The sequence below is a fragment of the Vicugna pacos genome, chromosome 3 (assembly GCF_048564905.1).
Source record: "Vicugna pacos chromosome 3, VicPac4, whole genome shotgun sequence".
In the NCBI taxonomy this organism is placed as follows: Eukaryota; Metazoa; Chordata; class Mammalia; order Artiodactyla; family Camelidae; genus Vicugna; species Vicugna pacos.
The window spans coordinates 23,166,885-23,181,949 of NC_132989.1; the positions used below are offsets into that span (position 1 = coordinate 23,166,885).

At 56.9% G+C, this 15,065-nt stretch overlaps 1 protein-coding gene across 6 annotated transcripts in view; it reads right to left on the reverse strand.

Annotated features, from left to right (window-relative positions):
* The window catches only part of CXXC5 (CXXC finger protein 5), a 34,028-nt gene that overhangs the window by 1,948 nt on the left and 17,015 nt on the right, over positions 1-15,065 (reverse strand). For 4 of the 6 annotated variants that reach the window (XM_015239500.3, XM_031672481.2, XM_006204566.4 and 1 more), the window contains exon 2: positions 620-1,694. In XM_015239500.3, coding sequence (XP_015094986.1) covers positions 620-1,534 — 915 coding nt within the window. In that variant the 5' untranslated portion in view covers positions 1,535-1,694. Of the gene's footprint in view, positions 1-619; positions 1,695-5,702; positions 5,817-15,065 lie in introns of those variants that run through there. The other 2 variants (XM_072956639.1, XM_072956653.1) reach the window with 2 other exon arrangements.

Below are 15,065 nucleotides of genomic sequence, written 5' to 3' on the forward strand. Positions count from 1 at the left end.
GTATGCAGCCAGACTGACCTTAGGGTCCCAAGGCACCCCAAATTTGTTAACTAGGTGCCTAGAGCTAGGGTTCTTCCAGCCCTCAGAGCAGGGCAGTCAGCACTGGAGCTGCTCTATCCTTGGGTGGCCTCAGGGGTAAAGGGTGGGCTCTGAAGGGACAAATGAGGGGCTAACCCCTCAAAGCCACAGGGTCCACCAGACAGAACCCCTCAAATGGTGCAGAGGAGAGTCCCGGCATCTTGGGTCAGGGACTGGAAGCGTTAGGACATGTCTGAAAGTCAGAGACTTAGGACCTGTGTGGGAATCTCAATACCTGACCTAGAACTCCAGGAGGGGTTCAGAATCCCGAGGCCTGGAGAGAAGGCTAGGCCTCTGCCTGGAATTTCATGCTTGCCTAGGCTCAAAACAACCTGAGGGCATCTATCTCAGGATGTGGCTCTGACTTGTGGGGCAGTGAACTAGTGTCTTGGAGCCTGCCCTAAAACCCCAGAGCCCAGGGATGGGCTGGGCATCCCCCAGACACTTGCCCAGGCAGGAAAGGTGGGAATAGGGGTAGGAGTGGGTTTGGACTGCCAGACAGACGCAAGAGCCCACACACCTCCCTCTAAGGCGCCGTTACCTCCAGAGCAGCGGAAGGCTTCTTTTTGAGTTCCTCACATTTTCTGAATTTGCAAATCTGATGGCCAGTCTTTCGGTTCCTACAACTGCTGCACTGCTCGCAGTTGATGCGCCGCCGGCAGGGCGCACACATGCCGCAGCGTTTCCGCTTCTTCTTGCCCGAGCTGATGGCGGAGGCCAGCTCTCCCTGCATGGGGTACTCGGCCAGGCCAGCCATGTGCAGCGCACTCTCAGCCAGGAACACGCCCGCTGGGGTCATGATGAAGAGGCCTGGGTTGATGGGGAAGGCGCCCAGGTAGGGGAAGTCGGACTGGCCGTTGAGGGCTTCAGCACCCGCCACAGCCTCCATGTCGGGCAGGCCGGCGCCGGCTTCGCTCATCAGCGGTAGGTGCTCCTGCACCACGCGCTTCAGCATCTCCGTGGACTGCGCGAACTGCTGCAGCGTCAGCTGTCCCTCGGCTGCCAGCTCCGTGGCCCGCTCTGCCTTGCTCAGCAGGCTGGCCACAGCACCACTTTTGTGCTTTGAGGTAGGGTTGCTTTTGTCCACAGCCATGGCTGCTGCCAGGTCATGCCCATTGGCCAACAGGGAGGCAGCGGCTGCAGCCGCAGCAGCCTTTTCGGTAGACTCCCCGCCCATCATGCTGCCACCACCACTGCCACCACTGCCCCCAAAGGAAGAGTAGTGGGAGAGAGGGCGGGAGCGGCGCAGGCTCTTGTTGAGGGGTTCGCTGATGATGCCGCTCTTGTTCCGACGCTCGGGGGGTGGTGCATCATCCGCCACCGAGGTGGGCACAGCCGCAGCTGCCGCTGCACTCTTGTCTACCACTCCAGCCTTTGGGCCACTGCCACTGCTGCCACCGGTGTTGCTGCTGCTACTGCTGCCGGTGTCCTGGGGGCCACTGCCGAGGCTCGACATGGTGGGGCCGAGGCCCAGACCCCACTGTTGGGGGAGCCTGCCAACTGCGGGGGGTCCACAGATGAGCACTTGGCCCTGCTGCCCACGACAGAGACACCTGGTAGGCCTTGCTGCTCAGGGCAGGTACATGGTCAGGTGTCCACGTGGCAGTGTCTTCACTCTGTCAGGGCAAGAGGATACAGGGTCAGGGCAGCAGACACCCCCTCCACCACCACCACTGTCATCACCACAATATCACATCCTGGCTAGGCATTTACGAAATGCCAACCATAGTTAGGAATTCCTAATTTGTATGATCTCACTTAAGACTCACAGAACCCTACAAAGCTGTAGCTAGTAATAACCTGTTTTATAGATGAAGAAAAGATTTGGGAGAAGAATGGACTAGCCCATGGATACACAGCCATCAAGTAGTGTGGCAGAGGCTCAGCTGGGTCTCCCTCTGCCCTGCTAGAATCTGTGCTGGGGGCAGGAGAGAGCTGGAGAGCTTGATTAACCTTGGAGGGTTACAGAGTCACCCTCTGCTTCCTGATTGTTCACTGACCCAACTATGAAGTGGGGTGGGAACAGTCTCTGAAGGACTGGGAGGTGTAGATTAAAAAGCCTGGGAAGCTGCCCCTGGATGCTGTCTGAGATTCTTAATACACATCAATTATCTCAAGGCTCTGGCAAGTCCTGCAGATAAAGGAAACTGACTTTGTTTAACAGTTTGCCAAATAGAGCACAGAATGCTTACTTCAAGGAGCATGTATCCTCCTGCTAGAGGGCAGGCAGCACTGTGCCAGAGGGGAGGAGTGGGGGACATGCCTGTGCACACACTGGCACACCCTTCTCTCCCTTAAACCTCAGAACCCACTCTTGTCTCGACTCAGGCATCACTGCTGTGCTCTGACCTAGCTCCCAGACGGGTCTGGATGGAGGTCCCAGTGAGAGCCTAGAGAGCAGGACTGGACTGTGGGCAGGAGGGACCTCTGGCTTGTGTGAGAGGACTGAGAGCAGGTATGACCCTCCAGGAAACGGAGCCTGTTCTTTAGCTCCGTCCACGTGTCTGAGGAGCCCCTTCCTAGGACAGAGCCTGCTCTGCTTAGGCCCCAAGACTAAGGCATGTGAGCAACCAGGCTCCTTGGCCAGAAACTCTGGAAGGAACTGTTCCAGATGGAGCGGAGTGGTAGTTTCCTCATCAGCCCTGCCTCTCTAGTGTCTGCCTGCCGCAGGCCAGCAACCCCCAGGAGAGGGGCGGGAGGACAGGGCCCAGCCCGAGCAGCTGGCGACTTGAGGGGGAGGCGCACATCTGGCTGGGCCAGTCCCGCCCTGGGCTTGGGGGCGGCACACACTGCATCTTTGTCCCCAGGCAACCCCACCATCCCCTAGTCACAGGACTCCGGCTGTCCTGGGAGGTCATCAGTCCAACCCTGTGCACTTACAGAAGGAGAAATCAAGGTCCAGTGCAGGCAAGTCCCCTGGCCCAGGACTGCTAAGGAGTGGCCGTGAGGAGGAGCGAGTGCAGGCGAGGGAAATGCGCTATCTCCAGGATGAGGTGAACAGCAGACAGCAGTAGCCAGCCAGACAATCCCTGCCCCTCCAAAGCAGGCACTAGCCCACCTAAGCGCCTTTCTAGTGAAGGCAGATGGTGGTAAGGAAGAGCTGGGCAAGCTGGCAGATTCCACCAGAACAAACCCAGGAGGGCCAGGCAGGGTGTCCAGGATGGAGGGATGGGATGGGGGTATCACGGAGGTCAAAGTTGTAGTAAGAGCAAGAGGGCCACATATGCCCCAGGAAAGCTGTGCTCCATTCTACCTCCTAAGGTGTAAGCCCAGGCTGGCTCTTGGGCCTCTGTCCTCAGAGATCAGGACCCCTCCAGGCATCAGTGGCCCTGATGAGGTGCTGGGGACCAGGGCCAGTGAGATCAGGGCTGGAAATCATCATCCCAAGTCAACTCATCTAGTCCTTGCCCCTCCGAGCTCAACTCCCTGCCCTGGACCACAGCCCGACCAGCCCTAGACACAGGGTGAGGGGAGCAGACAGGAGAAGGCAGGCGCCCGCGGGCTGGAGAGGTGGGGAGGGGAGCAGTCTGCGCCCTAGCCCCTCTGTGTGTCCCCCGCCTCTGCGGCCTGCTGGCTGGTGGCAGAAATCGATAGCTGCATTAACGCTGCTCTTGCTCTACTCCCTCCCTCCCTCCTCCAGGCTCCAGGATCTGGCTCTGCGTGTGGGGCGGGCAGGTCAATTAGAAGTCAGCTCCCTCCGACACAGCCAGGCCTGCCTGTGTTCAGGGCTGGTGCTGTGGCTCAGTCTCTCTGCTTTTGTCTCCAACCTGAGTCTCTCTTGCTGGGGACCAAACCTCATGTTCTCTTTATCTCTGGCCCTCCTCTTTGAATCTCTCTGATCTTTCATTTTGCTGTCCTTCCTCGGGGACTACCGGCCCCCAGACCACCAGGTCCCAGGACATGCTGAGCTCAGGACCAGAGGACGTGATATGTCATTGAACAGGTGCTGCAGGCAGAACACTGGTTTGTCAGCCACAGAAACTGAAGGTGGGGGGTACACAAGGGGGACTAGTACACAAGGTAACTCTGTCCTCAAATCTTAGAGTGGGCAGAAACCAACATCCAGGCCCAAAGCCTGGTCCTCAACCAAGCCTGTTCCAAATCTGCCCTTGTACCTGGCTCCTCTTCTCTTTCAGACCCAGGGAAAGGCTGATGCCTTGGTCCCAGTGGACCATGACCACAGGGCCTGTGTGCTCTACTCATGGAAGGGGAAGACATAAGAGAAGACCTTCTCCCAGGCCCCAGCCTTCTACTTTAGGGCATACAGCAACCCCTCCCAGGCCAGAAAGGGCCTGGCAGTGCCCAGGCGGCAGGGGAGGAGCTGGGGCTGCGTTGAAGCGGAGCGGGAATGAGCGGGAGGGAAAGCTGGCGGGCGAGCGGGCGGCGGCGGGCGCATCCATCATCGGCCCTGCCAGGAACGCATCCAGCCCCCAAAAAGAAATACTGCGCCTGAGGAGGGACAACAAAGGGCTCCGTTTCATCAGCAATGCGGAGCCAGCGCCCCGCCGCCCCGCCAGCCGCGGTCAGCCCACAAAGGACCCCTTTGTCCATGCAGGAGCCGGGCCGGCCGGGAGCTGGGACCAGGGGCTGATGGGCGGGGACAGAGCTCAGGGGGCGGGGGCGGGGGGGGGTGAGGGGAGAACCAGTCATGGAGAGCTGGGGGGCAGAGGGGGACATGGGGCCAGAAGAATAGAGACAGGTGGTAGGGATAGAGGATTATGAGACAGAGGACTCCAGGAGTGGGTCAGAGAAAAGGGGACTGGGAGAGGACAGGGCAAAGGGTCAAGGTTAGAGAACAGAGCATCATGGGGAGCACAGACTGGGGTGACTGGGCTCAGAGACTCAGGGCCCCTAACCCATCTCTGAGACTTGAGGGTCTAAGAGACAAGGAAACAGAGCTCTGAGGAGAGTCCAGACCTGGGGACCAAGAGAAGGCAGCGAGCTGGACCTGCCCATGGGAGAGGGAGGCAGAGGCAAAGGCAGGGGTAGACCAGACGAGACCCACCTTGTTTGGAGCCCCAGCCCACTCCAGCCCAAGGCCTGGGAAGAGGGGTCAGTGGGTTCCTGGCCTCAGGGCTGGGCTGTGGGGCCCCACCTCCTGTGAGCTCAAGTTTACTCGCTCAACTGGGAAGCGAGGGACAGTCAAAGCTGGAGCCCTTTCCTGACAGTGGGGCCACCCCTGCCTCTAATCCCAGGTCCTGGCCAGTCCCAGAAAGCATGGACCCTGCCCCTCCCTAGCCAGCTCTCACCAAGCAACACTCAGGCTCCCTTAACTATCCAGCCCTATCAGCTAGCATTTGTTGAGCACCTACTGTGTCCAAGGCCCTGTACTCTAGGCTTTACATGTCTTTTCTCCCTCCTTGACTCCTCCTAGTAATTAGGGAAATAGGAACTATTAACCAATTTCAGAGATGAGGAAATTGAGGCTCAGTGAGGTTCAAGCTGTGAAGCCAAGGTTAAGCAGCAGGTGCCCAGCAGGGGTAGAGCTTGAACCCAGAGCCCAAGTGTTAGTCACCCTACTCTGACCGCCTTTGTTCTACATGGGCAACTGACAGATTAGCCCAGGGTAATGTGGCCCAGCTACCCTGAGGCTGCCCCCACCCCCACACCCCCGGGGTTATTACCATGCCATCATCACCTTTAGTGGTCAGGGGGGTGAGCTGTCACAGACCCCAGGGAGTGTCCCCACCTGGGGGACTTGGAGAAACCCAGGCAGGAACCCGGAATGCAGGGCCAATGACATCATAATGCCAGCTGGCAATGAGGTCACCAGAGGTGATGGCAGTGCCCTCACTCCTCCCTCAGTGCCAGGGGAGCCAGGATTCATCCCCAGCAGGGCTCTGTCCTGAGCCTTCAGGCTACACAGCAATGGGGTGGAGGCAGGCGGGCACTGTGGGGTGGGACCCTACTGTCTGCATGAGACATGCACACAAGTGGCCCATGGTGAGATGTTCTAGATGTTAGGTTGCACACAGCCTGCACTGCCTACTCAATAGCGGACCCCTGCTCTGTGGTCCTGGGGAGACAGCGGAGGATACAGACCCAGCACTGCCCTGGAGGAGTACACATGAGCTGGGCCGATGGTTACACCAACCAATGTGAAACGAGAGAGCAGGAAAGGGACCAAGTGGGTCATGGGGGCCTTCCTGGAGGAAGGGGCTGCTTAGCCTGTGAGTTTAGGATGAAGAGAGATTACCAAGGGGGACACAAGTCTGAAAGTGTTCCTAAGAAATGGGGAAATGGGTGCGAGGTGTGGCTATGAGGTTGGCAGGACCTTGAGGCCAAATGCAGGATTTTTTTTAAAAAAGCTTTATTGAGGTATAGTTTACATACTATAAAATTCATCCATTTCTCAGTGTAGATTTCACTAATTTGTAGTAAATTTACAGAACTGTGCAACCATCACCAATAAATCAAGGACAGAGTTTGAGCAAGGCACCACCCCCCCTCCTACTCCGCTGCAGCAGCCTCTCAGTCATCCCGCCTGCCATCCTGGAGGAGGCAGCATTTCGTCAGGGCCTTCAGGCCCCAAGGCCCCCGCACAGCAGAGCCTGCATTGTCTAACCAGGCAGGGTTGCAGACTTGCACACCCTAGCTCATCGCACCCTTCCCCACACTTCCATGCACATTCCTGCCATCCCTGCTATACCCCCTCATACCCCTCCACCCATCTTGATGGGCTGGTCTCCTTAGACTCCAAGGGAGGCAAGATGGACAGACTGACTGATGGTGGGCTGGCCAGTGGTGACAGGGAGGGGAGACCACAGGCTACGGTGGTTGAACTGAGCTGAGCAATTGGGTGTGTGTGTTGGGGGGGTTTCCATCTCTGATTTCCATGATTCAGCCTGGGGAGTTTCCAAAGGGAAAAAAAGCCCCACTCAGGCCCAAGAAGACACACACGGGGACACTGGTCTTGGAGGCTAGGAGAAATGCAGGTCCTGCTGGAGAGCACAGGGCACATATCCAGCTATGGATGGACACACACATACAAGGACACATTGACCACTGTTAGCACCCAGCAGATGGCCTGGGGTGGGACATGCCCTCAATACCACTAGGGTCTCTTTAAGAGTAACACCCCAAAACTGACTGCCAAGGACTGAATTGGGCTGTGGGTCTGCAATCCTCTTTCCCTGACTCCACACCCTCTGACCTCTTATGCCCCTCTTCTCAGGGCAGGCTCAGCCCCCTCGTCTGAGGACAGAAGCATGCTGCTGAGAAAACCCAGAAATACAGGGGACTCTGTTCATCCTTACTGAGCTCCCGAAAGCACCTAGAGGAGGGGATCAGCCCATTTCACAGACAAGAACACTGAGGCCTCAGGCAGGAGCTATGCCCTGACCTGGGGATCCAGGGAATGAGATACAGAGCCTGGTATACCTCAAATAAAGATAAGGCCTTCCTCAACAGGTACTTCCTTTGGGCCAGGTTCCTTCCTTGGAAAAGTCAAAGGATCAGGAGGGCCCTTCCTTGCTGTGTGACCTTGGCATATGGCCTCTGAGCCAGTCTCCCCAGCTGCAACATGGCACCATGAGAATAACAGCTAACATGTATGGAGGCCTTCCTATGTGCTAGACACTGTACACGCCTTGTCTCATTGAATCCTCACACCCACCTTCTGAAGTACTATTACTGCCCCATTTAGAGCAGGCAATTTGATAAGCAGTTGTGATCCGGAGAAAATGATGGCCTCTGTGTTTGGGAGCCCCCCCGATCTTAGACTTAAGTGGTGACATTTGAGCTGACAACAACCTGGGGTCAGAGCCTACACACTTAAGACTTCCCTCCTGGTGGGCTTCACCAGGGCAAGCCAGAAAAGGCCAGCTCAGAGATACCTGGGGCCAAGGAATGGGGTGGGGAGGCAGTGCAAGTATCAATAGGACTGGTCGGGGGACTGGAGTCCAAAGGTCAGGCTTGTGGCTCCACCCTGTCCCCTCTTGTTGACTTTGACACCTTCCCCCACACAGAGGCTCTGTTCCTATCCGTAAAATGGAGAACAGTTCTTGCTCCTCACCCCAAACTGCTGGAGTCATAAGCCCAGAGGGGCCCATGGGGAAGGAGGTAGAGAGACACAGAAAATAGGCTCCAGAGAGTGACCCCCTCCCACCCTCTAAATCCCAGGAGGAAGGCCCCAGGGGCCTAATCAGCCCACTGTGACTTTCAGATTGGTAAAGTGAGGCCTGGAACGAAGGGTTTTGGGCAGGCCACAGGGTTCGGCACAAGCCCCAGATGATGTGAGGCTTACTGGAGCCAAGAACATCCAATCCCCTCCCATTCCTGTCTCCCCAGAGGACATGATAATAGCAGACCCTAATAATGAGCACTCACTCTCTGTTAGGTATTGTGCTAAGCATTTCACATGCATCTTCTCGCTGAGATCTCTGTAACTGTTTACTAGCAGTAGCACCAATGGATGAGGCTCAGGGAAGTAAAGTCAACTATACAAGGTCACAAGGTCAATAGGTGGCAGAGTCAGGATTTGAAACCAGGTCTCTGTGACTCCAGAGCCTGGCTCTCCAACACCGGCCAAGGGCTCTGAGGCACATGGAGGGAGGGATTTTGGCTGGAGGATCAGGTCCAGTTCAGCTCTCAGCCTTGGGGAACCTCCTAGGTTTCCCGTGGGTCCTGGGGCGTGGTTCTCAGGCTCTGGGGATACTGTTGCAGAGAAGTCTGCAGCTGTACCCTAAGGCCCAGGAAAAGACAAGGGAAGGGGCTGCGGGTGGGCCGGACGGGCCAGGCTGGGCCAGAGCTCCGGGCATTCCGGCGGCCTCCGCAGGAAGCAGAATGGGACGGAAACCGGCTCCTGCCTCCTCCCCCAGAATCCTGTGGGCAGCCCAGCCGGGCTGCACAGAGGCCCTCTTTGTGCCTGCCCCAACCCGCCACCCGCGGCTGGCCCAGGGTTTTGAGTTTCCTGGGGGGTGGGGGCCCCGCCACTGCTAAACCTCCAGCTACCTCCCCCTCTCAGGGGCGGTCACAGCAGTCCACAGCTGGAGGAGGAACTGAGTAGATGGCCAGGGCTACCCCAGAGACCCTGAGGGGCTTGAAGGTAGGCAGAGGGACTCAGAGACAATGCCTGAGAGGCCACCACCCATAGCCTGCCCTCGCTGCCAGCAGCCACCAAACCCATCGTGACCTCCCGGAACTGCCCATCCCACTTCATCTCAGTGCCCTTGGGCCCAGGGTGGTGGACATCCATGGAGGCTGGCCAGGTGGGGAGGGCAGTCCATCTGTCAACCACCATTTCCTATTTTCCAGGGGCTCCCTGGACACAGTGTGCATCAAAGGGGAGGCCTCAAGCTCACTTCAGCATTTCAGAGGACAAAAGCTCCTTGCATGTTGTTACTGCTCAAGGAACACCGGGCCCCAGGGAAAGAGCTCAGGTTGGAGTATGTATCGTGAGGAGCGGCACCAGGGACAAGTGCATCTGCATGTGTCCACATGGGATGGGAGGTGTGTTAGACACCTGTGCATGCTGTATGTTCTAGTGTGTGTGTGTGTGTGTGTGTGTGTGTGTGTACAGACTCAATTGTCACTCTCTGTGGGTTTGAGCACTGATGTACACATGGGCTTATACACCAGTGGAGTGGAGGTCTTTGTGGGACTTCCCCATGTGTACAAGTGGAGTGTGTGCGATACACATTGTGGATGTCTGCGTATGACCAAATGTGTGCGTGTGTACAAGTATAGTGGTTTACATGGTGGCTGGATGTTTGTGGGATCTTCTGGCCTGTGAAGATGTACGCCACATGTACGCCAGTGTGTATGCACATGTGAGCTCACTGTGAATTTTATCCAAGCCTGAGGGGTTCTGGGATGTGAGTCTGGGGCCCACCTGGGATGGGGATGGTGCAGGCAGGAACTGATGCCAGGTTTTGGGGCCCCTATGGAAACAGGAAGCCCATAGGTACACTTGGGCTGTGGTGAAGGCTCAGCTCCGCCCAGGTTCAGTTTGTGCCCCTGAGAAACCAATCCAGGATTCCGCTAGCCAAGAACCTGTCCCAACCACGAGGGAGGCACCTGCCTTCTCTGCTGTTCAAGACCCAACAGCTCTGGCCAGCATCTACCCTCCTGCCTGGCCTGGGCGTGGAAAAAACTGGAAAACAAAAGCCCCCAGACCACAGGCCCTCCCTGCAGAGGTGTGGGGGAGGCAGGCAAGAGGCAGGAGGCTGAGGAGGGAGGGAAGTGTCGCCGCAGCCCCGGAACACAAAAATAATGAGGCGAGAGGGGCCATGGGGCCGAGCCGGCTGGTTCCCGAGTCGCTATCTGACCTTGACAGATGCCACAGCTGGGCGCCTGGAGAGGAGCCGCCGCCACAGTGCTGCAGAACACACCCCCCTCCCAGGCCGGGTCGATGGAGGTTCAGGCAGGCCCCAGCCACAGGCAGCCACCCCACCAGGTGGGAGAGGGAGCCCTCAGAGTGCATCCCAGTTAGGCAGTGGGGGTGGGATGGGAGGGTGTGAGGCAAGAGAGTGGGGTCAGGACTACTGCAGGGCATGGGAGGCAGCAATGGGGTCTCCTGAGGGCAACCTGGCTCTCAGGTGTGGCAACGTGTGTGAGAAACACACAGAGCGTGCTATTGTGCTTGTGGAGCTGTGACGCTGAGTGTGTGGTAAGAGAAGCAAAGTGTGAATATGGGTGTGACAGAGACAAAGATCAGACTTGTGTGTGTGTGTCCTTGGGGTCACTGATTACTCCCCTGCCCCCTTTCAGAGCCACAGTTGTCCTGGCGGGCGCAAGCCACAAGCTCCCCCAACCCAACCAAGTTCGGTCACTTGGAGATGGAGGAGAGGTGCCCTTGTGGCCCTCCCTGGCCTCCCCTCTCTGCCACTGTGGTGGTGGTCTCAGGCACAGCAATGGGTGCCAGGCTGGGCATCACCACTGTGGGGACACTAGTGAGGGGTTGGGGTGTGAGCTGCAGGAGGGGATGCTGGGCTGGAGGCGGATTAGCAATTCCGAGCACTGGCTGCATAATTAAAAAATCATTACGGCAGGCGGGCAGAGCTGAGTGTGAGCTCACGCTCAGAGCGGGTGGGGACACTGCCATGGCGCTCCCCCTCCCATCGCTTCCCTGAGGAAAAATCCCACCTGCTAATATAATTATGGAAAAACACAAGCACAGAAATTCGGTTTCAGCAAACAATGTGCCTGAGTGCCCACGGCCTGCCTGGCCCTCAGCACGGTGAGAGCCTGGTCACGGGTGCCCAGGGCTCCGGGCAGTGAGGCAGGCCCTGCTGGGTCCATACTCCAGACCCTGACATCCACCCCCTCAGCAGCCCCCAAGAGAGGGTGGGGGTAGGGACATGTAAAGCCTAGCTCCTCAGATCCCAAATCCAAGAGAAAGCTGGTCTATCCTGATAGTTTACAAGTGGGGGAAACTGAGGCTAAGGAATCTGTATAAGGTCACCGTTTGTGGCAAAGCTGAGAGGAAAAGTGGGACCCCGCTGCATCAACGCAATACCTCAGGAATTCAGCCCCATCCCTTCCCCTGTATCCTTCCAGCTTCCCTGTCTCATCTGTCATCCCCCTAACCTCCTCCTCTCCTGCTGGGATGGGCAGCTATCTCTCTCAGACTGAACGGGATGCTCAAGGCAGCTATCCCCGCACCTCCCAGCAGGTACTCACGCATGGAATCCAAGGATTGCGGGGCGAGGGGACGACTAGCCTCTCAGTTCAGGGACAGGGTGTCCTGGGCTCATCTGGGTTAAGCTAGGCCAGCAGGGCTGGCTCCTGCCCCGAGAAAAGATGGCCAGCTCTGGGGCACAGGCCCCAGATCGGCAGGAACAGCCGCCATCACCTCGGGCCTGGAGCGGGCGGTGTGGGGAGGGGAGCCGGGCCTAATTAGTCGGCCTGGGACCCAGGCGGGCAGGCGCCGGGGCGGCAGACGCAGCAGCCGGAGCGGCGCAGGCACGTCCGCGGCCGGGAGGCGGCGGGGAGCCGGGAGGCGGCGGCGCCCTGAGACCTGGTGGTACAGGCGGCCTGGGAAGGCCCGGGCCAAGGAGATTCCGCACCGAACAGGCCTGCCTCCTCTCATTCCTCGGTGCCACCAGGCGCAGCAATTAGAGGCTTTCAAAGTTTGTCCTTAATTGGTTTCATTTTTGCCTCATAAATGATTCATGGCCCTGGAGGTCTGGGAGGCAGAGGGAGTAGCAGGGGAAATTTGGGGAGGCTTCCACCTGGAGCCAGGCCCCCTACCTGTGGCTGGAGAGGGGGCTGCAGCCTTAGCCCAGTTGATGACAGAGCCTGCGGAAGCCTTGGGCAGGTGGGGTCCTCCAGCAAAAATAAAAACCCAGGCCTTCTCCTTGGGGCACTAATTAGGAACTGCAACTTCGCAGACCAGAGCTCTGCATCCAGGCCCAGAGCCACCTCAGCTGCTGGGGCCCTGGGAAGGTGAATAATAATGTAATGATAACAAAATAACTGTCAATAGTAATAATAAAGATGGTAACCCTTAAGAAGGAGTTCCTATTAAGTTTCAGGCATGGCGCTAAGAACATCTCTCTTAGCCACCCACCCTACATCCCCAAGCACTACCAGGAAGAGGCACCAGGATCCTCACTTTACAGATAAAGAAACTGAGTCTTAGAGAAATTAAGGTCTGCCCTCTGACACTTGGATGTCAGAATTCCTCACGCCCCAAGCTCAGAGCATGGGCCTCACGGCTGGACACCAGGACACTTCCTGCCAGGTTGAGTTAGGAGCTGCAGGTCCCAAGGAAGTCTGGGGAGGTCCTGAGGCCTGCAGAAGACCCAAGAGGGGACCAGTGGCCTGACACCCATCTGGGCCAGGTTACATCTGCCCCTCAAAAGGCTGTGTGACCCTGGCTGAGCAATGTCCTCCTAGGGCCTTAATTGGCCCATCTGCAAAACAGGAAAGCAGGAGCCCTATGACCACCAGTCATGGGATCAGAGAGATGTCATGGACCCCACCCTCAGAGAGCTCCCAGGCTAGAGGGGAACATGGACTGACATACACACTGAAGGGTTTAATAGAATCTGTGCAGAAAACACTGAACGCTCAGCCAGTGGCCTACTGGGGGGTGGTACCAGGAAGGGCTTCTTGGAGGTAAGGTGGGCAGAGGAAGCTTCTCCCCTTCAAGCCCATAACCAGTCCACTAGGATGCTCAGGGAATGTGTGTGGCCCATTTAAGCACAAGACTAGAGATCAGACCTTGAAGAAACCCAGAATTACACACTACATCAGAGTGATATGGGATACAAAATGCCCAGCTCTGCCTGCCAATGACAGTCACTTTTATTCTGGACAGCTATGAGAGGTGAAGCCTATACAATTAACCTCAGGGCCCCTTGGTCCTTGGGGACATCCTGGAGGTAAGGAAACACACTAAACAAATCCAGGAGTAGATGCTGTATGGACTGACTCCCCCTAGAGGCCCCAAGGCTCTGGGCCGCTTGCTGTTGGCTCTTGTGTCCTCCAGCTCCTGTCACAACCACATGCACCAGGTTCCCCTCCAAAAATCTGGCCTTCTGAAGCCCTGGCACCTGAACCGTCCCATCGGCTCCCTCCTCTCCCACCAAGCAGGCCTCCAATAGGCAGTGCAGTAAGTCTGGTGCCAAAGCCAGATGCTTCAAGTGGTTATACTTAGAGCTCTGTGTCTCAACCACAGCCCTCTGAGTGGCGTATATGATCACCTGTTTCCCACATAAGGAAAATGAGGCTCAGAGAAGCTAAGGAACTCACCTGAGGCCACAGAGCTTAGGGACACCCAGGCCCAAACCTTTTGAAAGCCCATGTTCCTCACCTTGCTGGCCTCCTGTGGGTCAGTATCCCTGATCTGTCCCAGGCCTGGCCACCTCTTGCCCCAGTCCTGACCCTTCCTCTCTCTAGACAGACTGTACCGAGTCCACATTCCTGCAGACACCAGAGCTTGGTCAGGCTGTTGTGGTCAGAAACTCTGCAGGGGAGCCCAGGAGGTAGTAAAGGGTCCCTACATACCCAAGGGATCCATAGGATATGGAGCCTCTTGCCTCAGCCCAGCTGGGTCATCCTGAGGAATGGGTGAGGGGGTGGAGGAAGTCCCTATATGCAAAGACAGGGTACAACAAATACCTGGGGAGGTAAAGGAGGAGGTACAACTGTGTGAGGATGGAAGGGGTTGGCCATGTTCTCTTGCCCCCTCTTTGGGGGACAGTCAACTTAAAGGCTCCTATCACCACCCTTGGGTGGGGGCTGCTTATGGAAGTGTCCATCCCTTGAGAAGAAACCTAACTTTATATACCCTCTACTCCATCCTGCTGGAGAATATAGCTGAATGACCTACAGCAAGTCCAGCCTCTGAGCCTCAGTTGCTTCATCTGCACAACGAACCCAATAATGTCCCTCGAACACAAAGGAAAATAGGGAAATGGGAATAGGTTTAGACGTTTAGAGGTTCTTCTTGAGAAAAGGGATTCGGAAGAACTAGACAAAACATTCAGTGGTCTATGTTGGCTGGGGGCACTCAAGACACTGGGGCCAATGTATAGTAGAAGCTTGACAATGGCTTGTTGAACATACAGAAAAGTGGATGAGTTCTCAAGGTGCTGAGTTCATCTTAGCAGGTCCAGGTGACACACCCTTCCCAGGTATCCACTCTGAGCCAGGACACTGGTCTGCCCTTTGCCCTTCAGCCTTGTAGGGCTGCCCAGCCAGGTCACTGGGGTCCCTTTCCCCAGCCTGCCCAGAAAGCTGCATGTCTCAGGCGGGTCAGCACTGACGTCAGTAGGACCGGCTGGGCGTGGAGCCTGCCACCTCCGGAACCGCCAATTAATTAACTTTTTCAAATTAACTTCCCAAGCAAAATTCCATAATTACATCTGTCTCCATCAGCCTGAGCTGGGCAGGCAAGAAGACCCTGCAATGAGATGGAATGTGACCATACTGGCCTCAGGACCAGGTCAGAGAGGCACTAGGGGTTGGGTTTCACCCCAGCAGGGCAACTGTCTGGCATCCTTATGGATGCTGAATAGGAGGGGAGGGGGTTGAGAAGC